The sequence below is a fragment of the Phyllobates terribilis genome, unplaced genomic scaffold, assembly GCF_046119375.1.
Source record: "Phyllobates terribilis strain yellow unplaced genomic scaffold, ASM4611937v1 Scaffold_1__5_contigs__length_1240528914, whole genome shotgun sequence".
NCBI lineage: Eukaryota > Metazoa > Chordata > Amphibia > Anura > Dendrobatidae > Phyllobates > Phyllobates terribilis.
Window position 1 is genome coordinate 993430871 of NW_027362761.1, and position 25757 is coordinate 993456627.

Sequence of the window (25757 nt, forward strand, 5' to 3'; positions counted from 1 at the left end):
GTGGAGCAGAGCTCCTAGAGAGACTCTGCTCCCTGACTGACAGTCCTCACTCACTCACTCCTCTGAACTCCCCTGCCACCTAAGATGGCTTCCCTTTTTATACCTCGGGACAGGGCTCAGCACTGTGCACATGCATCTTGCCCTTCCAGCCGGCCTGGAGCAGTGTAGTGTTGAATGTGGGTGTTGGGGTTCCGGGCTGCACTCCCTCCTTACCTGAGAGAAGGAGACACCACACCTCTGGGTGAGGTGCAGTACCTCTGTGGTGACTGAACCCTCAGGGGCGCCATACAGAGACCGGCTCTCTGCACAGCAATACCAGTGTCAGCCGTCGGCCTATCAGAGGCCAGCAGCTGACATCTGCGCATGGCAGTGACGTCATACGCCGCTGCGCTGGGACGCAGAGGTCAGCTGCTAGCCTCTGATAGGCCGTCGGCTGACCCTGGTATTGGTGTGCAGAGAGCCGGTCTCTGCACAGCAATACACTGCATTACAGTGCTGATGTTGGCGGCTGCTGGAGAGAGCCGCGATCGTTACGGGGTCTATGTGCCTGCGGGCCACAAGAAGCAGCCAGAGGGGCCGCATGCGGCCCGCGGGCCGCGTGTTTGAGACCCCTGCTCTATACTATGCTCTATACTATGCTCTGCATCATGCTCTATACTATGCTCTGCACCATAATCTATACTATGCTCTGCACCATGCTCTATACTATGCACTATACTATGCTCTGCACCATGCGCTATACTATGCTCTATACTATGCTCTGCATCATGCTCTATACTATGCTCTGCACCATAATCTATACTATGCTCTGCACCATGCTCTATACTATGCTCTATATTATGCTCTGCACCATGCGCTATACTATGCTCTGGACTATGCTCTGCACCATGCCTTATACTATGCTCAACACCATGCTCTATACTATGCTCTATACAATGCTCTGCACCATGCTCTGCACTATGCTCTGCACCATGCTCTATACTATGCTCTGCGCCATGCTCTATACTATGCTCTGCACCAGGCTCTATACTATGCTCTGCACCAGGCTCCATACTATGCTCTGCACCATGCTCTATACTATGCTCTGCAGCATACTTTATACTATGCTCTGCACCATGCTCTATACTATGCTCTGCACCATTAGTTAGGGACCACCATAAGCCATTACTACAAGATGGGGACCAGGATGTGCACATTACTGCAAGATGGGGACCAGGATTGGGACATTGCTACAAGATGGGGACCAAGATGGTCACATTACTACAAGATGGAGACCAGGATGGGCAAATTACTACAAGATGGGGACCAGGATGTGCACATTACTACAAGATGGGGACCAGGAAGGGCGCATTACTACAAGATGGGGACTGGTATGGGCACATTACTACAAGATGGGGACCAGGATGGGTACATTACTACAAGATGGGGACCAGGATGAGCACATTACTACAAGATGGGGACCGGGATGGGCACATGATTACAAGATGGAGGACATTACTACAAGATGCGGACCAGGATGGGCACATTACTACAAGATGGGGACCGGGATGGGCATATTCCTACAAGATGGGGACCGGGATGGGTACATTACTACAAGATGAGGACCGGGATGGGCACATTACTACAAGATGAGGACCGGGATGGGCGCATTACTACAAGATGGGGACCGGGACGGGCGCATTACTACAAGATGGGGACCGGGATGGGCGCATTACTAGAAGATGGGGACCAAGATGGGCACATTACTACAAGATGGGGACCAGGATGGGCGCATTACTACAAGATGGGGACCAAGATGGTCACATTACTACAAGATGGAGACCAGGATGGGCACATTATTACAAGTTGAGGACCAGGATGGGCGCATTGCTACAAGATGGGCACTGGTATGGGTACATTACTACAAGATGGGGACCAGGATGGGCACATGACTACAAGATGGGGACCAGGAAGGGCACATTACAACAAGATGGGGACCAGGATGAGCACATTACTACAAGATGGGGACCGGGATGGGCACATGACTACAAGATGGGGACCAGATGGGCACATTACTACAAGATGAGGACCAAGATGGTGGACATTAATACAAGATGCCGACAAGGATGGGGACATTACCACGAGATGGGGAAACTACTACCAGATGGGGACAATACTATAAGAAGTTGGTCAGAATTACGATATGGTGCAAATTGTAAGAAAAAAAATCACTGCATATGGCCAATTAGGGGACACAAAAAGGAAATAAAAATTGTAAAAACTGTAAAACTGTAAACTTGTAAAAACTATAAAACTGTACCATAGCCCATAAAATGAATACCATGTAAAAGAATAAAATAAAAAAGCCAAAAATGTTAAAAAAAATTATCAAAAGTTGTATAGAATAAACAATATGGTATCATTACAAATTTCATATCATCCTGCAAAGAATGCGGCTCTTCAAATTCACATTTTTACTATGTGCGGCCCATATACTTAGCTGAGTTTGAGACCCCTGCTCTATACTATGATCTACACTATTCTCTATACTATGCTCTGCACCATGCTCTATACTATGCTCTGCACCATGCTCTATACTATGCTCTGCACCATGCTCTATACTATGCTCTGCACCATGCTCTATACTATGCTCTGCACCAGGCTCTATACTATGCTCTGCACCATGCTCTATACTATGCTCTGCACCATGCTCTATACTATGCTCTGCACCATGCTCTATACTATGCTCTGCACCATGCTCTATACTATGCTCTGCACCATGCTCTATACTATGCTTTATACTATGCTCTGTACCATGCTCTACAGTCATGGCCAAAAGTTTTGAGAATGACACCAAAATTATATTTTCACATGATCTGCTGGCCTCTGGTTTTTATTAGTGTTTGTCTGATGTTTATATCACATACAGAAATATAATTGCAATCATATTATGAGTACCAATAGGTTATATTAACAGTTAGAATGAGTTAATGCAGCAAGTCAATATTTGCAGTGTTGCCCCTTCTTCTTCAAGACCTCTGTAATTCTCCCTGGCATGCTCAATCAACTTTTGGACCAAATCCTGACTGATAGCAGTCCATTCTTGCATAATCAATGCTTGCATTTTGCCAGAATTTGTTGGTTTTTGTTTGTCCACCCGTCTCTTGATGATTGACCACAAGTTCTCAATGGGATTAAGATCTGGGGAGTTTCCAGGCCATGGACCCAAAATCTCTATGTTTTGTTCCATGAGCCATTTAGTTATCACATTTGCTTTATGGCAAGGTGCTCCATCATGCTGGAAAAGGCATTGTTGGGCGCCAAACTGCTCTTGGATGGTTGGGAGAAGTTGCTCTTGGAGGACATTCTGGTACCATTCTTTATTCATAGCTGTGTTTTTAGGCAAGACTATGAGTGAGCCGATTCCCTTGGCTGAGAAGCAACCCCACACATGAATGGTTTCAGGATGCTTTACAGTTGGCATGAGACAAGACTGGTGGTAGCGCTCACCTCTTCTTCTCTGAATAAGCTGTTTTCCAGATGTCCCAAACAATCGAAAAGGGGATTCATCAGAGAAAATGACTTTGCCCCAGTCCTCAGCAGTCCACTCCTTGTACCTTTTGCAGAATATCAGTCGGTCCCTGATGTTTTTTCTGGAGAGAAGTGGCTTCTTTGCTGCCCTCCTTGAAACCAGCCCTTGCTCAAAAAGTCTCCGCCTCACAGTGCGTGCAGAAGCACGCACACCAGCCTGCTGCCATTCCTGAGCAAGCTCGGCACTGCTGGTAGTCCGATCCCGCAGCTGAAACAGTTTTAAGATACGGTCCTGGCGCTTGCTGGTCTTTCTTGGGCGCCCTGGAGCCTTTTTGACAACAATGGAAGCTCTCTCCTTGAAGTTCTTGATGATGCGATAGATTGTTGACTGAGGTGCAATCTTTGTAGCTGCGATACTCTTCCCTGTTAGGCCATTTTTGTGCAGTGCAATGATGGCTGCAAGTGTTTCTTTAGAGATAACCAAGATAACCATGGTTAACTGAAGAGAAACAATGATACCAAGAACCAGCCTCCTTTTAAAGTGTCCAGTGATGTCATTCTTACTTAATCATGACTGATTGATCGCCAGCCCAGTCCTCATCAACACCCACACCTGTGTTAATGGATCAATCACTAAAACGATGTTAGCTGCTCCTTTTAAGGCAGGACTGCAATGATGTTGAAATGCGTTTTGGGGGTTAAAGTTCATTTTCTGGGCAAATATTGACTTTGCAAGTACAGTAATTGCTGTTAAGCCGATCACTCTGACATTCAGGAGTATATGCAAATTGCCATTACAAAAAATGAAGCAGTAATCTTTTAAAAAATTACTATTTGTCTCATTCTCAATACTTTTGGCCATGACTGTATACTATGCTCTGCACCATGCTCTATACTATGCTCTATACTATGCTCTGCACCATGCTCTATACTATGCTCTGCACCATGCTTTATACTATGCTCTGCACCATGCTCTATACTATGCTCTGTATACTATGCTCTGCACCATGCTCTATACTATTCTCTGCACCATGCTCTATACTATGCTCTGCACCATGCTCTATATTATGCTCTGCACCATGCTCTATACTATGCTCTGCACCATGCTCTATGCTATGCTCTGCACCATGCTCTATACAATGCTCTGCACCATGCTCTGCACTATGCTCTGCACCATGCTCTATACTATGCTCGGCACCATGCTCTATACTATACTCTGCACCATGCTCTGCACAATGCTCTGCACCATGCTCTATACAATGCTCTGCACCATGCTCTATACAATGGTCTGCACCATGCTCTATACAATGCTCTGCACCATGCTCTGCACTATGCTCTGCACCATGCTCTATACTATGCTCTGCACCAGGCTCTATACTATGCTCTGCACCAGGCTTTATACTATGCTCTGCACCATGTTCTATACTATGCTCTGCACCATGTTCTATACTATGCTCTGCACCATTAGTTAGGGACCACCATAAGCCATCACTACAAGATGGGGACCAGGATGTGCACATTACTACAAGATGGGGACAAGGATTGGGGCATTACTACAAGATGAGGACCAAGATGGTCACATTATGGGGACCAGGATGGGCAAATTACTACAAGATGGGGACTGGTATGGGCAAATTACTACAAGATGGGGACCAGGATGGGCACATTACTACAAGATGGGGACCAGGATGGGCACATGACTACAAGATGGGGACCAGGATGGGCACATTACTACAAGACGGGGACCAGGATGAGCACATTACTACAAGATGAGGACCGGGATGGGCACATGACTACAAGATGGGGACCAAGATGGAGGACATTACTACAAGATGGGGACCGGGATAGGCGCATTACTGCAAGATGGGGACCGGGTTGGGCGCATTACTACAAGATGGGGACCAAGATGGGCATTACTACAAGATGGGGACCAAGATGGTCACATTACTACAAGATGGAGACCAGGATGGGCACATTACTACAAGTTGAGGACCAGGATGGGCGCATTACTACAAGATGGGGACTGGTATGGGGCCTTTACTACAAGATGGGGACCAGGATGGGCACATGACTACAAGATGGGGACCAGGATGGGCACATTACTACAAGATGGGGACTGGGGACCAGGATGAGCACATTACTACAAGATGGGGACCGGGATGGGCACATGACTATAAGATGGGGACCAAGATGGAGGACATTACTACAAGATGCGGACCAGGATGGGCACATTACTACAAGATGGGGACCGGGATAGGCATATTACTACAAGATGGGAACCGGGATGGGCACATTACTACACGATGGGGACCAGGATGGGCACATTACTACAAGATGAGGACCAAGATGGTGGACATTAATACAAGATGCCGACAAGGATGGGGACATTACCACGAGATGGGGAAACTACTACCAGATGGGGACATTACTATAAGAAGTTGGTCAGAATTACTATATGGTGCAAATTGTAAGAAAAAAAATCACTGCATATGGCCAATTAGGGGACACAAAAAGGAAATAAAAATTCTAAAAACTGTAAACTTGTAAAAACTATAAAACTGTACCACAGCCCATAAAATGAATACCATGTAAAAGAATAAAATAAAAAAGCCAAAAATGTTAAAAAAATTATCCAAAAATTGTATAGAATAAACAATATGGTATCATTACAAATTTCATATCATCCTGCAAAAAATGCGGCCCTTCAAATTCACATTTTTACTATGTGCGGCCCATATACTTAGCTGAGTTTGAGACCCCTGCTCTATACTATTCTCTACACCATGCTCTATACTATGGTCTGCACCATGCTCTATACTATGCTCTGCACCATGCTCTATACTATGCCTGCACCATGCTCTATACTATTCTCTACACCATGCTCTATACTATGGTCTGCACCATGCTCTATACTATGCTCTGCACCATACTCTATACTATGCTCTGCACCATGCTCTATACTATGCTCTGCACCATGCTCTATACTATGCTCTGCACCATGCTCTATACTATGCTCTATACTATGCTCTATACTATGCTCTGCACCATACTCTATACTATGCTCTATACTATGCTCTGCACCATGCTCTATACTATACTCTGCACCATGCTCTATACTATGCTCTAGATACTATGCTCTGCACCATGCTCTATACTATGCTCTGCACCATACTCTATACTATGCTCTATACTATGCTCTGCACCATGCTCTATACTATACTCTGCACCATGCTCTATACTATGCTCTAGATACTATGCTCTGCACCATGCTCTATACTATGCTCTGCACCATTCTCTATACTATGCTCTGCACCATGCTCTATACTATGCTCTGCACCATGCTCTATACTATGCTCTGCACCATACTCTATACTATGCTCTGAACCATACTCTATACTATGCTCTGCACCATGCTCTATACTATACTCTGCACCATGCTCTATACTATGCTCTGCACCATGCTCTATACTATGCTCTAGATACTATGCTCTGCACCATGCGCTATACTATGCTCTGCACCATGCTCTATACTATGCTCTGCTCTATATACTATGCTCTGCACCATGCTCTATACTATGCTCTATACTATGCTCTGCACCATGCTCTATACTATGCTCTAGATACTATGCTCTGCACCATGCGCTATACTATGCTCTGCACCATGCTCTATACTATGCTCTGCTCTATATACTATGCTCTGCACCATGCTCTATACTATGCTCTATACTATGCTCTGCACCATGCTCTATTCTATGCTCTGCTCTATATACTATGCTCTGCACCATGCTCTATACTATGCTCTATACTATGCTCTGCACCATGCTCTATACTATGCTCTGCTCTATATACTATGCTCTGCACCATGCTCTATACTATGCTCTATACTATGCTCTGCACCATGCTCTATTCTATGCTCTGCACCATGCTCTATACTATGCTCTGCTCTATACTATGCTCTGTATACTATGCTCTGCACCATGCTCTATACTATTCTCTGCACCATGCTCTATACTATGTGCTGCTCTATATACTATGCTCTGCACCATGCTCCATACTATGCTCTGCTCTATATACTATGCTCTGCACCATGCTCTATACTATGCTCTGCACAATGCTCTATACTATGCTCTGCACCATGCTCTATACTATGCTCTGCTCTATACTATGCTCTATATACTATGCTCTGCACCATGCTCTATACTATGCTCTGCTCTATACTATGCTCTATATACTATGCTCTGCACCATGCTCTATACTATGCTCTGCACCATGCTCTATACTATGCGCTGCTCTATATACTATGCTCTGCACCATGCTCCATACTATGCTCTGCTCTATATACTATGCTCTGCAGCATACTCTATACTATGCTCTGCACCATGCTCTATACTATGCTCTGCTCTATACTGTGCTCTGCACCATGCTCTATACTATGCTCTGCTCTATATACTATGCTCTGCACCATGCTCTATACTATGCTCTGCTCTATATACTATGCTCTGCACCATGCTCCATACTATGCTCTGCTCTATATACTATGCTCTGCACCATGCTCTATACTATGCTCTGCTCTATACTGTGCTCTACACCATGCTCCATACTATGCTCTGAACACTTGGCAGAACAGCTGTTCATCGTTGTGGTCCTGAGACGTCTTTTCTATGGCTCCAGCCCTGGAACTGACAAGAGGGAGGGGTTGAGGAGTGAGCAGGAGGAGAGGGCACTTACAATGAGGGATTTGGGGGAGGACTAGCAGAGCAGCCTCCTCCTCCCTCTGCCTCAGACCTGCCATCCCTGCATGCTTCTCATTATCACCCTGCTCATGCCGACCACCGCTGTCTCCTGATGCCAGGCAGCGCTGCCCCCCACACACGTGTCACCCCGGCCCTCTGCCCTCGCAGGTCCCCATGCTGGCATTACAGGCTGCAGCACAACTAGATTGCAGCGATCTCCTCGGATGTGCCATCTCCTGAGACAACTTTCTCCTGCTCCTTGGCCACCTTTGCTGGGAAGAGGCTGATGCTGGGGGACTTGCTGCTGTGAGTGAGGGGATTACTGGAGCTCTGTGACCGCCGCCAGGATCTGACCACAGTCCGGACTGGAAAATGCACTTGCTGGAAGTAGCGCTACTCTGTGTATACACGGTGCTGATCCAGGGGGACATCGCGTATGAGTCGGGGCAGGGCTACTACGACGATCCGGAATTTGGCGACTTCAAGGTAAGAAATGGCTGGGAGACTGTGTACAGTGTGGTGGGAATGCTGGGTGCCAGCTGTGCCACCCCAGGGCTCCCAGCCTCCTCTGACAGCACAGTGGCACTCACTGACAGGGCACCATAAGCAGCTGTGCCACCCCAGGGCACCCAGCCTCCTCTGACAGCACAGTGGCACTCACTGACAGGACACCATAAGCAGCTGTGCCACCCCAGGGCACCCAGCCTCCTCTGACAGCACAGTGGCACTCACTGACAGGACACCATAAGCAGCTGTGCCACCCCAGGCTCCCAGCCTCCTCTGACAGCACAGTGGCACTCACTGACAGGACACCATAAGCAGCTGTGCCACCCCAGGGCACCCGGCCTCTTCTGACAGCACAGTGGCACTCACTGACAGGACACCATAAGCAGCTGTGCCACCCCAGGGCACCCAGCCTCCTCTGATAGCACAGTGGCACTCACTGACGGGACACCATAAGCAGCTGTGCCACCCCAGGGCTCCCAGCCTCCTCTGACAGCACAGTGGCACTCACTGACAGGGCACCATAAGCAGCTGTGCCACCCCAGGGCACCCAGCCTCCTCTGACAGCACAGTGGCACTCACTGACAGGACACCATAAGCAGCTGTGCCACCCCAGGGCACCCAACCTCCTCTGACAGCACAGTGGCACTCACTGACAGGACACCATAAGCAGCTGTGCCACCCCAGGCTCCCAGCCTCCTCTGACAGCACAGTGGCACTCACTGACAGGACACCATAAGCAGCTGTGCCACCCCAGGGCACCCAGCCTCCTCTGATAGCACAGTGGCACTCACTGACAGGACACCATAAGCAGCTGTGCCACCCCAGGGCACCCAGCCTCCTCTGATAGCACAGTGGCACTCACTGACAGGACACCATAAGCAGCTGTGCCACCCCAGGGCACCCAGCCTCCTCTGATAGCACAGTGGCACTCACTGACAGGACACCATAAGCAGCTGTGCCACCCCAGGGCACCCAGCCTCCTCTGATAGCACAGTGGCACTCACTGACAGGACACCATAAGCAGCTGTGCCACCCCAGGGCACCCAGCCTCCTCTGATAGCACAGTGGCACTCACTGACAGGACACCATAAGCAGCTGTGCCACCCCAGGGCACCCGGCCTCTTCTGACAGCACAGTGGCACTCACTGACAGGACACCATAAGCAGCTGTGCCACCACAGGGCACACAGCCTCCTCTGACAGCACAGTGGCACTCACTGACGAGACACCATAAGCAGCTGTGCCACCCCAGGGCTCCCAGCCTCCTCTGACAGCACAGTGGCACTCACTGACAGGGCACCATAAGCAGCTGTGCCACCCCAGGCTCCCAGCCTCCTCTGACAGCACAGTGGCACTCACTGACAGGACACCATAAGCAGCTGTGCCACCCCAGGGCACCCAGCCTCCTCTGATAGCACAGTGGCACTCACTGACAGGACACCATAAGCAGCTGTGCCACCCCAGGGCACCCGGCCTCTTCTGACAGCACAGTGGCACTCACTGACAGGACACCATTAGCAGCTGTGCCACCACAGGACACACAGCCTCCTCTGACAGCACAGTGGCACTCACTGACGGGACACCATAAGCAGCTGTGCCACCCCAGGGCTCCCAGCCTCCTCTGACAGCACAGTGGCACTCACTGACAGGACACCATAAGCAGCTGTGCCACCCCAGGGCTCCCAGCCTCCTCTGACAGCACAGTGACACTCACTGACAGGACACCATAAGCAGCTGTGCCACCCCAGGGCACCCGGCCTCCTCTGACAGCACAGTGGCACTCACTGACAGGACATCATAAGCAGCTGTGCCACCCCAGGGCACCCGGCCTCCTCTGACAGCACAGTGGCACTCACTGACAGGGCACCAGATACAGCTGTGCCACCACAGGGCACCCAGCCTCCTCTGACAGCACAGTGGCACTCACTGACAGGGCATAAGATGCAGCTGTGCCACCCCAGGGCACCCAGCCTCCTCTGACAGCACAGTGACACTCATTGAGAGGACACCATAAGCAGCTGTGCCACCCCAGGGCATACAGCCTCCTCTGACAGCACAGTGGCACTCACTTACAGGACACCATAAGCAGCTGTGCCACCCCAGGGCTCCCAGCCTTCTCTGACAGCACAGTGGCACTCACTGACAGGGCACCATAAGCAGCTGTGCCACCCCAGGGCACCCAGCCTCCTCTGATAGCACAGTGGCACTCACTGACAGGGCATAAGATGCAGCTGTGCCACCCCAGGGGTCCCAGCCTCCTCTGACAGCACAGTGACACTCACTGACAGGGCATAAGATGCAGCTGTTCCACCCCAGGGCTCCCAGCCTCCTCTTACAGCACAGTGACACTCACTGACAGGGCACCATAAGCAGCTGTGCCACCCCAGGGCACCCAGCCTCCTCTGATAGCACAGTGGCACTCACTGACAGGGCATAAGATGCAGCTGTGCCACCCCAGGGGTCCCAGCCTCCTCTGACAGCACAGTGGCACTCACTGACAGGGCACCATAAGCAGCTGTGCCACCACAGGGCTCCCAGCCTCCTCTGACAGCACAGTGACACTCACTGACAGGGCACCATAAGCAGCTGTGCCACCCCAGGGCACCTAGCCTCCTCTGATAGCACAGTGGCACTCACTGACAGGGCATAAGATGCAGCTGTGCCACCCCAGGGGTCCCAGCCTCCTCTGACAGCACAGTGACACTCACTGTCAGGGCATAAGATGCAGCTGTTCCACCCCAGGGCTCCCAGCCTCCTCTGACAGCACAGTGGCACTCACTGACAGGGCACCATAAGCAGCTGTGCCACCCCAGGGCTCCCAGCCTCCTCTGACAGCACAGTGACACTCACTGACAGGGCACCATAAGCAGCTGTGCCACCCCAGGGCTCCCACCCTCCCCTGACAGCACAGTGGCACTCACTGACAGGGCACCATACCCAGCTGGTGCAGGCAGGAGGAGCTGAGTTCTGTGTTTGCAGATCAGTCTCAGGGCAGAACTTGTGGATTTTTTTCTGGATTCAGAGACAAAACAAAAGAAACGAAGCTCAGAAATTGCAGCTTGGCCTGATGCCATAAACTGAGCAGATATTATTTGTTTGTTTACTTGTTGATTTAGCTTTTATGTTGTTTATTTACTTTGTTGTTTTTTGTTAAATTTTAGTAGCAAAATATCTGCAGCTCCTCTGAGTTCACACAAACGCTCAGTGTCCGGTTTTCTTTTCCTTATAGGAACTGAAACATATAACGCTCACAAAAGTGCATCCCTTTATGATGGATACAAACGGAGCCATTCACTACAATAGGCTTCTGTTTGACTGTCATTTTAACAGGAAAAAAAGTTTAGCATTTTCTTCCTGAAAAAAATACATTTGGAGTCTGAGAAGTTTAGAAGAATGGTGTGAGATGTATGGATCATTGATGACCATGACACTGCTGGAGGTGTTTGATGGGCCTTGTACATTCAGGATACATTTGGTCATCCACAGTTTGTTGATAGTACTGTTCATTTGTGCTTTGAAGTTAGTTGAGCAGAATGATGTTTTATAATTTGGAAAGATTCACTGATTTCTCTCTATAGTAAATGACTATTTTACTAGGGAGTGTAGAATACTGATTAAAAAAAAAATCAATATAAGGCCTCATGCAGACGTCTGTTTTTCATGCACCATTTCTGTGTTTTTAATAAATAGAACATGTAATCCATTATACTCTATGTGGCTGTTCACACTTGTGTTTTTTTTGTGGACCATGTAATCCTCGAAAAAATGATCAAAAGGGTACATGCCCATTTATGATCTAAGTCACAGATCAAATCACCATATAAATCTACGGGTCTGTGAAGATCATGGACAGCACACTGTTGCTATCCTTGTGTGCCATTGTAATGGATAGGAGTTTTTTTTACGTAAAAAAAATATAACTGCTGAAACGCTGATGGTAAAAACTGATACATGGACCGAACACTGATGAAAATTGGTGCGTTTTTTTTGGTGTATAAGAAAACTCACAGACGTCTGAATGAGGCCTTATAGTATTTTATTAGAGTGTGATCCTCATAGCCAATACTTCATTTTAGTCAAAAGAGTTTTTGAAGAAAATAATAATAATAATAATTAATAATAATAAATTTTCCTAGTTCACTGTAATAGAAAATATCCTTTCTTTGCACAGCATGTGCTTTATGGATGTAATGCAACAGGTTCAATTAGGAATTAAAGGGATTCTCCATTTTGTTGTTCCATTGTTTATATTATTATTTATTATTATTATTTATTTATATTTTATTGTTCCATTGTTTATATTATTATTTATTATTATTATTTATTTATATTTTATTGTTCCATTTTGTTGTTCCATTGTTGATTTACAATGTTAGTGCGTGTACCCACGGGACGTATATGCTACAGATTTTTCATCCCAGTTTTTGAGTCTGGAAACCTGCGGTGTGTTATGGCTGCAGCATTGAGGATGAGATTTCATGAATGGACCAGAGTTCAAAATATGCAACAAGTCAATTTATGCTGCAGATTTTACCCTTTGTAACATAAATGGCGGAAATATCTGTTAAATCAGCTGCATTTTCCACAACAAAATCTGCCGTGGTTTTTGGTAGCTGTGTATTTCTGACTGATTGGTGCCTCACTAATGTCCTTACATGTTCTGTACTGTACGTTTGGATTGGCTTGCTCTGAAATTGGCCTGTGTGTGTGCAAGTATGCCTGTGTGGGATAAGGGAATTAGGGACAGGGACTGATGTGAGTGATGACAATCTCCATGCATGTAGCTGGGTGTAAAGGCCATTATGTCAGGGCATCAGTGGGGGTCCAAGCTCAGGGAACCTCAGCCATATCATTTTCTGACATTCCAAGAGCAGAGAGCTTGCAGCCTGCCTTCATACACAGAGCATCCATGTGTCCACACACAGGTTAACAGGCATTTTATGACATGCTAAGAATTCCTCACAATATAGCAGCACGTGTTTTCACTCACTTCTGCCTTTCAGACACAATTTGTTTCCATAATATGAAAAGCTTTTATGTTTTTTTTGTGAACTGCTCAGTAAATGGAGTAGGACTGGTTGCCCGAATCTAGAATGTGCCTGGGTGGGGTGGCGCTTCTTGTGAGGTTGATGTGTACATTATATTATGGAGATTTAGCCCCCAGACCAGGGGGCACAGTGTTAGTATTTCTTCAAGCTAAGTAAACATAGACATGGGGAGATAACGTTATTTATTCTACTGCCGGTAGCTACAAAGGTGTAGAGTCAGAGCTCACATTGATCCTGTAGGGTCTGACTTGTTTTTTGGATTTATATTCTCTTCTACGTTTTCCATATTTTACGCACAGCGTTGATTGACTTTGCTTTTATGGCCATAAGGTTATTGGAATCTTTTGTAAGAATGTTGCCGATATTCTCGATTCCTTTACATCGTTGTATTGTAAACAGACTGCTGACTTCTGTGAGACAGTAAATAGCGGCTTACACTGTGATGATAGCGCATGTAACAGGTTGTGCTATCGATGTTTGTACAGTTTAGGATGTAAAACATTGTATATGACATTCCTGGTGTTTATCTGCGGTATGTGAGGAAACATAGTTATCAAACAGTGGATTAAAGAGTTCATAGTAAATCACAATGAAGAATAGTCTTTCACCGCCTGTTTACAAACAGATTACTCCATTCTCCCATTCCAAACATTGCATGCTATGAGTAACCAGCTAGCAGCAAATAGCAGTGTGGGTTGTAGGAATGGCCTACGGACCTGTCAGATTGCACCAGTCCCTTGTACCGTGCGCTCTGCTAGGAATCACGCACTTGGACAGACTGGGATTACAATGCTTATGATACAGTACCACAAAGCTGAAGGAATAATCAAAGGCTTCTAACCCCTGTTCACATCTTTAGTAATGCTTACACTTCTCTTCCAAAGAAAGCATTTTGACATTTTGCAACTTTTTTTTTTCTTTTTGGATTTTTGGCAGCTCCTTACATCCCTAATCTCCCAACGCTGCGGGTTTGTGTGTCGTTTGGCATTTTTAAGGTTTCATCTAAATGTCATCTCAAATGAATCATTGACTTTCGAAAGCAAAACTATTAAGATTTTTAGAAAAATGTCAATTCCATTTTCATATCACTCTCACAGCCTTATACTGCTGACACTTCATTCTCCACTGCACAGACATGAAATATAACCCAGTCCCCTATCTGTTAGTCAACTTAATTCGGATGACTTCACATAACTGGGAGCGCCAGTTGGGTTCCAGCGCTGAATTGTCTCCTTTTTTTTTTTTTTCGTTCCTTGGAGAGTAAAGCCAATTAAGACATTGAAAAAGTCATCCAACAGCAGTAAAGTAGTTGGCCAGAAAGGAATGCCGAATACGATTAAGGAATAGTTGCAGACAGAAGTCAGATGCTTGTCTTGCAGTATATGGAACCTGTTCTCTTCCCGAGCAGAGCAAAAATGTAGCACAAGATCCGCGTTATAGACATTCAGACGTCCGTGAGTCATGCACCTGTTCCATCAGTGTTCTTCACGGATAATAGCACATTATATTCTGTTGGGCTGTTCACATGTCCGTGCTATTTTGCCGACCCAGTAGTCCCCAAAAATCATGGGGACATGTCCGTTTTTGATCCCGAACTGTAAAGACGGTGCTGAACTCCAAACACAGACTTCTCCTGGAAGTCCAGAGAGAGAGATTTTCCTCAATGGGGTTCAGGTTCAAGTTTTGGTACAGTTCTGGTTTGGACTAAAGTTCGGTCGGGTACCAGAACTCGAACTTCCACGGGTCCGCTCCTCCCTACTGATGATATTCGGATCCAGATCACTACAGAATCACAGGCCGTGTTTTTACATGCGAGAAAAATTGCAGATGTCTGAATAAGGCCTTAATAGTAGCTTTATCAGTATATTATTTCTGTAATACACATAATAAATACAAATCACAACTTTATAAGTACCTACTGTAGGTCTAGTTGTGTCTGAGTTTGCCTAGTCACGATGACACATTGACATTTAATTGCTGTATTAAATTATCTTGCACCAGATATGTTAATTTTCATAATTTTTATTTCTTTCCATAATATACCCTATAAAAAAAATTAAATATTCATATTTTATCATATTTGTTTTAGATGCTGAAAATAATTACCAAATCTTATCCTTCACACGTTATTCCCTCATCACCAATGAAACCCAACCCTACCCGCAAGCAGAAGAGAAGGGAAAAAAGATAGAAGATATATAATGTGAAATGTTGCACATTACGTTTTTTATACTATGGAAGACGTTATATTAATGCCATATAATATACTGTTTCTTGCTGTGGATTTAGGTCCATCCCACCCATTGGCATTACAGTGTAGAGTAGGGAAGCAAAAGTGCTAAATATGTGGTTCATTTGTGGTCAGTGAGTAATTATAAGGTGGCCACAAAGGGAGCTAAGAAAGCCCAATAAACTACTAATAATCCTTTATTAAAGGCAAACAAATGTCTACCTATTAAAGGGTATGCTAGCTAAAACATTAATCGCTTACCTGCTGGCTAAGTAAGAGAGGGGAACCAACACTTGTGACCCCACCCCGTGGTAGAATAAAGGATCCCTTCCATGCAAAGTGGAGACAGAATCCATTAGTAATCTATGGGACACTATTTGTTGTGAAGCTTTTTCTGTGTTTTGTTAAAAGAAAGTCCCGGAAGTATAGGAATAAACCCACAACTCTATAGACATAAGCAGCTATATAACTTAGGCCTCATTCAGGTGTCAAGGATTTTTCTGGTACACAAAAAATCAGTGCGATATTCATCAGTATTTCAATAAGATTTTACCCTAAGAGTTTCATCGTTGATTTTCTATTGTGAAAAAATAATAATTGCAAAGCTTCTCCTACCCATTGCAAAGTTAAAGCTGTGCTGCACACAGATGAGAATGCGCGCTGTCAGTCATTTTTCGCTGGTCCATAGACTTCTATGGGCTTATTTATTTATATTTATTATATGGCATATCCATGACTCAGATCAAAGACGGACATGTCTGTTTTTCTTGGACTACTTGGCCCACAAAAAAAAGAGACTATGATGAGTACATGTTGTATCCTTGAACAGCCCAGATCGAACACGTACATGAAAAACAGATGTCTGAATAAGGCATAAAAATACTGCACAAGACCTACATCCATTTCTCAGCAGCGCTGCCTTTATTTTATTTCACACAAATATACAGGTGCATCTCACTAAATTAGAATATCATCAAAATGTTAATTTATTTCAGTTGTTCAATACAAAAAGTGAAACTCGTATATTATATAGTCATTACAAACACAGTGATCTATTTCAAGTGTTTATTTCTGTTAATATTGATGATTATGGCTTACAGCCAATGAAAACACAAATGTCATTATCTCAGTAAATTAAAATAATTAACAAAAAACACCTGCAAAGGCTTCCTAAGCATTTAAAAAGTCCCTTAGTCTGTTTCAGTAGGCTCCACAATCATGGGAAAGACTGCTGATTTGACAGATGTCCAGAAGGCAGTCATTGACACACCCCACAAGGTCCCAGCATTCCAATTTTAATTTGGAAATGAACGTCCCAGAGTCTGGAGGAAGAGTAGAGAGGCCACAATCCAAGCTGCTTGAGGTCTAGTGTGAAGTTTCCACAATCAGTGATGGTTTGGGGAGCCATGTCATCTGCTGGTGTAGGTCCACTGTGTTTTATCAAGACCAAAGTCAGCACAGCCGTCTACCAGGAAATTTTAGAGCACTTCATGCTTCCCTCTGCCGACAAGCTTTTTGGAGATGGAAATTTCATTCTCCAGCAGGACTTGGCACCTGTCCACACTGCCAAAAGTACCAATACCTGGTTTAAAAACAACAGTATCACGGTGCTTGATTGGCCAGCAAACTCGCCTGATCTTAACCGGTATTGTCAAGAGGAAGATGAGAGACACCAGCCCCAACAATGCAGACGAGCTGAAGGCTGCTATCAAAGCAACCTGGGCTTCCATAACACCTCAGCAGTGCCACAGGCTGATCGCCTCCATGCCACACCGTATTGATGCAGTAATTAATGCTAAAGGAGCCCCGACCAAGTATTGAGTGCATTTACTGAACATACATTTCAGTGGGTCAACATTTTGGATTTTAAAAAGATTTTTCAAGCTGGTGTTATAAAGTATTCTAATTTACTGAGATAATGACTTTTGTGTTTTCATTGGCTGTAAGTCATAATCATCAACATTAACAGAAATAAACACTTGAAATAGATCACTCTGTTAGTAATGACTCTATATAATATGAGTTTCACTTTCTGCATAGAAGAACTGAAATAAATTAACTTTTTGATGATATTCTAATTTACTGAGATGCACCTGTACCTACAGTGTAGGACACATATGACAATAAATCGGTCTTTTTCAAGTAGAGTAACAAACTAGATCCTGTAGGCATATTACCTTTTAGACCATAGATTAAGAGGCAAAAACCTGGCAACACTTTCCCTTTAATGACTAGTTATTCACCACCCGTTAGTCACTAGTGTATGGCTAAGTTTTCTTCAGGAACCAGTTACACAATTCCCCCAAAAACAGGTTGATTTTTGTAGTAGCCAGGCAATAAGAAATTCCACTGCACATTTTGGCTACCTGATTCCTCGGATTCTTCCAGCCCGGGCTGTTTTTTCTCTTTCCTTTTACTCTTCCAAACATAATTGACTTTTGCAGTGAACCGTGTCCTCTGTATATCCAAGAAATATTGCTTCAATGTTGTCATTTTAACTTCAAGTGTTTTCTTGAAGGATTTATTTGTTAGTTTTCCTTGCAGTTCTTGGTACTGTCAGTTGTGTTTGCCAGCATTAAAGCTTTTACATCTTTAAATAGACACATCAAATGCCATCACTAAAACATATTCTTAAAGGGGTATTCCAGGGAATAAAAACAGTTTCTAAACTAACAGGAAATGTTAGATGAACAATCTACAGTATGTAATTTATAGCTAATAAGACGTCTGAATTATATGTCTGGTTCCTTCCCACTTAGCAAAGGATTGGTTTCTGTCTGCTTACAGGAGAATTAAGTGACCCACCTCCGAACCTCTATGTCCCCGGTGTTGTTCACTGTAGGAAGGCATTTCTTCTTACATTATTCTGTTAATGCCCAATGATAACTGCCTCATGTAGTCACAGGACCACAGCATCGTAATTCAATCTTTTCATGTATTGCTGGCAAAAGCTGCTGTCACAGGCATGGTGAAACAAAAATACTGTGGTACGATGCCGTCTTGACACAGGATTAGTTCCCTCCTATATTGAGGAGAGCGTAAAGGGGTGATCCGAAATACAGATTATTTTGCATCCTAAATCCCTATATATTTAATGCTATAATCGAACCTATTTTCTAATGTACTTTAATTAAAAATTCCCCATCCTTAAAAAAGGCGTCAATAATGCATCAAAAATGTGGCAAAAACTTGTGTATTTTACGCTGTTTTTTTCCTGCCAAGAGATGTAGAAATTTCTGCACCAAATACTTAACGTGTTCACATACACTAAGATTCAGTAGAACACAGAAATTTAAAGGGTTTGTCCTCTACTGGACGACTCCTGTCTTAATAGCTAAAGTGGACAAGTTAAATTAAAACAATATTATGCTTGCCTCCTGGGCTGTGGAGTCGGTAAGCCAAACCACTAACTCCAACTCCTCAATTTCCCTGACTTCTGACTCCGACTCTAACTCCGACTCCACAGCCCTGGTAGGAGGAGCCTCACTACTGAGCGTGTACATAAAGTGCAGCACAGATTCATCTCGATTAAAAGCCGAGATCCTTAGATCAGGAACAGAACAGACATTTATAGGACATTTCCTAACTTTCACAAATTCTTATGAAAACATTTCCAGCACGTCCTGCATTGTACTACTGTACACAATTTATTATATATTTTAGGAGTTGGAGTCGGTCCATTTTATACAGACTCCAACTCCGACTCCACCATAATGAACTCCGACTCCACAGCCCTAATCGGCGCTGCTCCCTTGATCTTGGCACTGTGTGTCCTGACATGTGACATTGGCTGCAGCGGTCACATGATATATTCAGTGGCCTCTGATCAACTGCAGCCTTTTTAGCATTCTGTCGGAGCGGATGTCAGAGGAGAGGCACCAGTGCGCGAGGTAAGTATATATGGTTGTTTTCTTTATTTTATTACTGCTACTTAGCTGTTATAAAGGGATTGTCCATTAATGGACAACCCCTTTAAATGACCGACTTCTCTTACAATCTGATCACATTTACCACCTCAGTGGAGGTAGAGCGTGGGCTGGCTGAATATAATGCTCCGTATTGAATATACACAGTGCACCAGCGCAGAAAGTGTTCGTAGTTACATGTGAGAGGTAAGACGTATGTTATGTAAGATGGGAATAAGAATGTGATCATATTACCAAAACAGTGCCGCTGGTTATTGGAAAGCAGCAAGTCATGACTGTGTATGAGACTGTCCCATCATCATGTAAGGGTGGTACAGCGAGGAATGTAGTAATAATCTGCATGTGCGGAAAATCTACAGACTGGCCATAAACATTTCTACAATTATTGCCGTAAAAAAGGTGAAAGCCAGAGGGAGAACCAAGCACATCAGCCATGCTGGACACTCTCCATCCCCAGAAGTGGAATCACAAATACTTGGCGAGCCCATCACCATCATATGAAGGAGAACTAATAGAGGGATTAAAAGTCACAGCTGGTTAATAAACAGCGGGCACCTTAAGGGGTGGTCCCATTTTGGGATGAAAGTCTGCAGTCACTCTATGTGACTGTAGACTTTTAAATGGTCACAGCGTGTTCACCGCACACTGTCTGGATTCTCCAGTGCCGACGGTGACAGCAAGAGCAAGATGTCACTTCATATATGCGGTCACGTGCCGACTAGACGTGCTCGGCCACACTCAGTTCACTTGTATTGAGCGAGGCCGGACACGTCTAGTCGGAATATGGTCGGATGTATACAAATAGCATTCTTGTAGTCATGTGACTGCTCGCTGTCTCGCTGTCTCGCCGCCAGCACAAGGAGAATCCTGACAGAGTGCATGCTGGAAATATTCAGAAGTCTGCAGTCACATAGTGACTGCAGACTTTCAACCCAAACCTGGACAACCCCTTTAAATGATTTTTTTCTATGCATTTCTTTGAATACTGTTGGTTTCAATGGCATGCAGATTGTCTAATCACAGGATTTGGCTGCTCAGTTTTATTTGACACTTCTGCTTATACTGATAACTGGAATACCATCATCAGATGATCAGACCTGATAAGATAACACAGCAGTGCCCCCTACTGGATGAAATATCTGTCTGGGGAAACCATCTCTGTACCTTTCTAGTATTGTGCAATCTTCCTCTTTTTAAAGAGAACCTGGCATGTCCTCAAACGCTATTTACCTGTCGATATGGGTTAATCTGCTGGTTAATATCATTACCATGATGCCCGGCCGTCTTGCTGAACGTGCGGTTACCGGAAGAAAATAAACTTTTTTCTAACAAGGAGGTGCATGCACGGCGTGGTACAGTCGTTCTCACAGCTGTGAGTGACAGCTATAAGCACGCCCGACACTTTGATAGACAGCTCGCTCTGTACAGAGACGCTGCTATTTACCTACAGATTAACCCTAGAACTGAAGGTAAATCGTGTTTTCCGAGGTTTCCTACAAGGTTTATTGAAATACCAACATATAGTATATTACAGTGATTTTTGCAATAAATCAGTAAATATTTCATAAAGTAGGACTCGGCTATAATTATACTGTGAAAGTAATATGAAAGAAGAACTGGTGCCTGGAATCGCGCCGGCACCGGAGGTAAGTATAAGTGTTATTATTTTACAAGGGGAAAACATTGGGATTTAGAAGAGGTTGTCTGAGTAGTGGAGAACCCCTTAAAGTGTCTGAGCACAAACTTACACATTGCAAATACGGCAGCCCCAGGCCATACAAAATCATAGAATCATAGAATCATAGAATGGTAGAGTTGGAAGGGACCTCCTGGGTCATCTGGTCCAACCCCCTGCTCAAAGCAGGATTCACTAGATCATCTCAGACAGATGTCTGTCCAGCCTCTGTTTGAAGACGTCCATTGAAGGGGAACTCACCACCTCTCGTGGCAGCCTGTTCCACTCATTAATCACCCTAACTGTCAAAAAGTTTTTTCTAATATCTAATCTGTGTCTCCTCCCATTTAGTTTCATCCCATTGCTTCTAGTCTTTCCTTGTGCAAATGAGAATAAAGATGATCCTTCTACAATGTGACAGCCCTTGACATATTTGTAGACAGCTATTAAGTCTCCTCTCAGTCTTCTTTTTTGCAAGCTAAACATTCCCAAATCCTGCAACCGTTCCTCATAGGACATAGTTTGCAGACCAGTCACCATTCTGGTCGCTCTTCTCTGAACTTGCTCCAGTTTGTCGATGTCTTTTTTAAAATGTGGTGCCCAAAACTGTACACAGTATTCCAGATGAGGTCTGACCAAAGAGGAGTAAAGACCGATAATGACTTCACGTGATCTAGACTGTATGCTTCTGTTAATACATCCCAGAATTGTATTTGCCTTTTTTGCTGCTGCATCACACTGTTGACTCATGTTCAGTCTATGATCTATTAGTATACCTAAGTCTTTTTCACATGTACTGTTGCTTAGCTCTATTCCTCCCATTCTGTATATGCTTTTTTCATTTTTATTGCCCAGATGTAGTACTTTGCATTTTTCCCTGTTAAAAACCATTCTGTTGGTTGCTGCCCACTGCTCCAGTTTATTTAGGTCTTTTTGAATCCTCTCTCTCTCTTCTGTAGTATTAGCTATCCCTCCTAGCTTTGTGTCATCAGCAAATTTAATCAGTTTACCCTCAATTCCTTCATCTAAATCATTGATAAAGATGTTGAACAATACAGGTCCCAGGACGGAGCCCTGTGGTACCCCACTTGAGACATTCATCCAGCTGGATGTGAAGCCATTTACAACCACCCTTTGAGTCCGATCACTAAGCCAGTTATGAATCCACCTAACAGTTGCCTGGTCCATTGCATACTTGGTCATTTTTTCAATAAGGATGATGTGAGATACTTTGTCAAATGCTTTGCTGAAGTCAAGATATACTATATCTACAGCATTTCCCTGATCCACCCAGTCAGTGATTCTGTCATAGAAGGAAATTAAGTTAGTCTGACATGACTTGTTAGTTACAAACCCATGCTGACTCTGGTTAATCACTTCATTCTTATCCATGTACTTACATACATGTTGTTTAATAATTTGTTCAAAGATCTTTCCTGGTATAGAAGTCAGACTCACCGGCCTATAGTTCCCTGGGTCCACCTTCTTCCCCTTTTTGAAGATAGGAACAACATTTGCTCTTCTCCAGTCTTCTGGGACTTCTCCTGTTCTCCAAGAATTTTCAAAGATTATGGAGAGTGGTTCTAAAATTTCTTCTACAATCTCCTTCAGTACTCTGGGGTGTAATTCATCTGGACCTGGAGACTTGAACTCATTTATGTTTTCACTGTCTGAGCACACCTCCCATAGTGTGGCTGACTCTGCTGTGAAGTGGGCACTGCCCCTGAACTTCCCGCTTCACTGCTGTAAGTGGAGCCAGGCTTCATCTCATTGCAGCCCGCCTCTGTTCGCTGAGCTACAATTTGCCCCTGTCACTGCTACGTACGTTGGTGATAAGAGGTCCGGGTACCAGGGCTGCAGTGTTGAGAACCATGCTTCAGTGTAAAACATACATTGCTGAAATCAATCAGCCAGCGCCTGAGGCCGGGGTCACACAAGCATTGATGCGGTCATGCGAGAGAACCGGGCTGATTACTGTATGATAATGACACTTGGATCAAACTGTCAGAGTTTGAGCTGAGTGTTTCATCTTATTTTTATTTATTTTATTTTGCTCACTTCTATCGCTGTCCCCATTGGGGCTTACAATCTACATTCCCTATCAGTATGTCTTTTGTAGTGTAGGCAAAAAATTGGAAAACCCAGAGGAAACCCACGCAAACACAGGGAGAACATACAAACCTCTTGCAGCTATTCTCCTTAGTGGGATTTTAACCCAGGACACCAGCGCTGCAAAAAGTGCTAACCTCTGAGCCACCGTGCTGCCCATCCTAGTTAATCCGGTTCTCTTGCATGAGAGAATCATATGACAGGTGTGGAGAAGATGGAGAACTTAATTTCTCCATCTTCTCCATTGTCTGAGTCCACGGATGTCGGACTGCACTTGGATGGCATCCGAGTGCAGTCAATTGTTTCACACACACACCCATAGACTTGTATGGGTGTGAGTGATCTGATTTGCAGAGCCACTTGCAGTATGCTGCTATTTTTTTCTCATGCTGAATCAGCATGAGAAAAAAATTGCAGATCAGCACAGCCCCATAGTATAACATTGGGCCAAGTGCTATCCGATAAAACAGCAGATAGCACTCAGCTGTCTTACAGGTGCATCTTACTAAATTAGAATATTCATCAAAAAGTTAATTTATTTCAGTTCTTCATTACAAAAAGTGAAACTCATATTATATAGAGTCATTACAAGCAGAGTGATCTATTATGTCATAATGCCATTATGTCAAATAAGTACCTAAAAACACCTGCAAAGGCTTCCTAAGCATTTGAAAAGGCCCCTTAGTCTGTTTCAGTAGGCTCCACAATCATGGGGAAGACTGCTGACTTGACAGATGTCCAGAAGACAGTCATTGACACACTCCACAAGAAGGGTAATCCACAAAAGGTCAATGCTAAAGAAGCTGGCTGTTCACAGAGTGCTGTATCCAAGCATATTAATGGAAGTTGAGTGGAAGGAAAAAGTGTGGTAGAAAAAGGAGCACAAGCAACTGGGATAACCACAGTCTTGAAAGGATTGTTAAGAAAAGGCCATTCAAACATTTGGGGGAGATTCACAAGGAGTGGATCTCCCGCAGCTGTCTGCCAGGAAATTTTAGAGCACTTCATGCTTCCTTCTGCCGACAAGCTTTTTGAAGATGGAAATTTCATTCTCCAGTAGGACTTGGCACCTGTCCACACTGCCAAAAGTACCAATACCTGGTTTACAAACAACAGTATCACTGTGCTTGATTGGCCAGCAAACTCGCCTGACCTTAACCCCATAGAGAATCTAAGGGGTATTGTCAAGAGGAAGATAAGAGACACCAGACCCAACAATGCAGACGAGCTGAAGGCTGCTATCAAAGCAACCTGGGCTTCCATAACACCTCAGCAGTGCCACAGGCTGATCACCTCAATGCCACGCCACATTGATGCAAAAGGAGCCCCGACCAAGTATTGAGTGCATTTACTGAACATACATTTCAGTAGGACAACATTTCAGATTATAAAATCATTTTTCAAGCTGTTGTTATAAAGTATTCTAATTTACTGAGATAATGACTTTTGTGTTTTCATTGGCTGTAAGCCATAATCATCAACATTAACAGAAATAAACACTTGAAATAGATCACTCTGTGTGTAATGACTCTATATAATATAGGAGTTTCACTTTCTGTATAGAAGAACTGAAATAAATTAACTTTTTGATGATATTCTAATTTAGTGACATGCACCTGTAAGACAGCTGAGTGCTATCTGCTGTTTTATCGGATAGCACTTGGACCAATGTTATACTATGGGGCTGTGCTGATCTCTCATGTGAGCGAGCCCTGATTTACGTTCTCATGGTTCTGATAGCATGAATCTCTTCTCAGGTTCCCTTTAAGGCTGTCTTCACATCTACATTAGAGGTCCTTTTTAAGAAGAAGGATCAATTATATTTGCCAGAAATAGTAGTGCAGGATGCTGCTCCAACAAGAACAGTCAAGAACAGAGAACAGAACAGAGCCAAGTAGTTTCAGTTTCGGCACAGAAAATACAATCGTTGTGCCATGAAGCGAACGTGGCAGCGTGATTTATTCTAAGGATAGTCTATCAATAACCCTTTCAGGACCTGGCAATTTTTAGTTTTTCTGCT

At 44.5% G+C, this 25757-nt stretch overlaps 1 protein-coding gene across 1 annotated transcript in view; it reads left to right on the forward strand.

The window, feature by feature from the left end:
• The first annotated feature begins 8252 nt into the window (after positions 1 to 8252).
• VEGFC (vascular endothelial growth factor C) overlaps positions 8253 to 25757 on the forward strand; it is a 223758-nt gene continuing 206253 nt past the window's right edge. Inside the window, exon 1 of the mRNA XM_073643579.1 lies at positions 8253 to 8729. Coding sequence (XP_073499680.1) covers positions 8616 to 8729 — 114 coding nt within the window. The 5' untranslated portion in view covers positions 8253 to 8615. The remainder of the gene's footprint in view (positions 8730 to 25757) is intronic.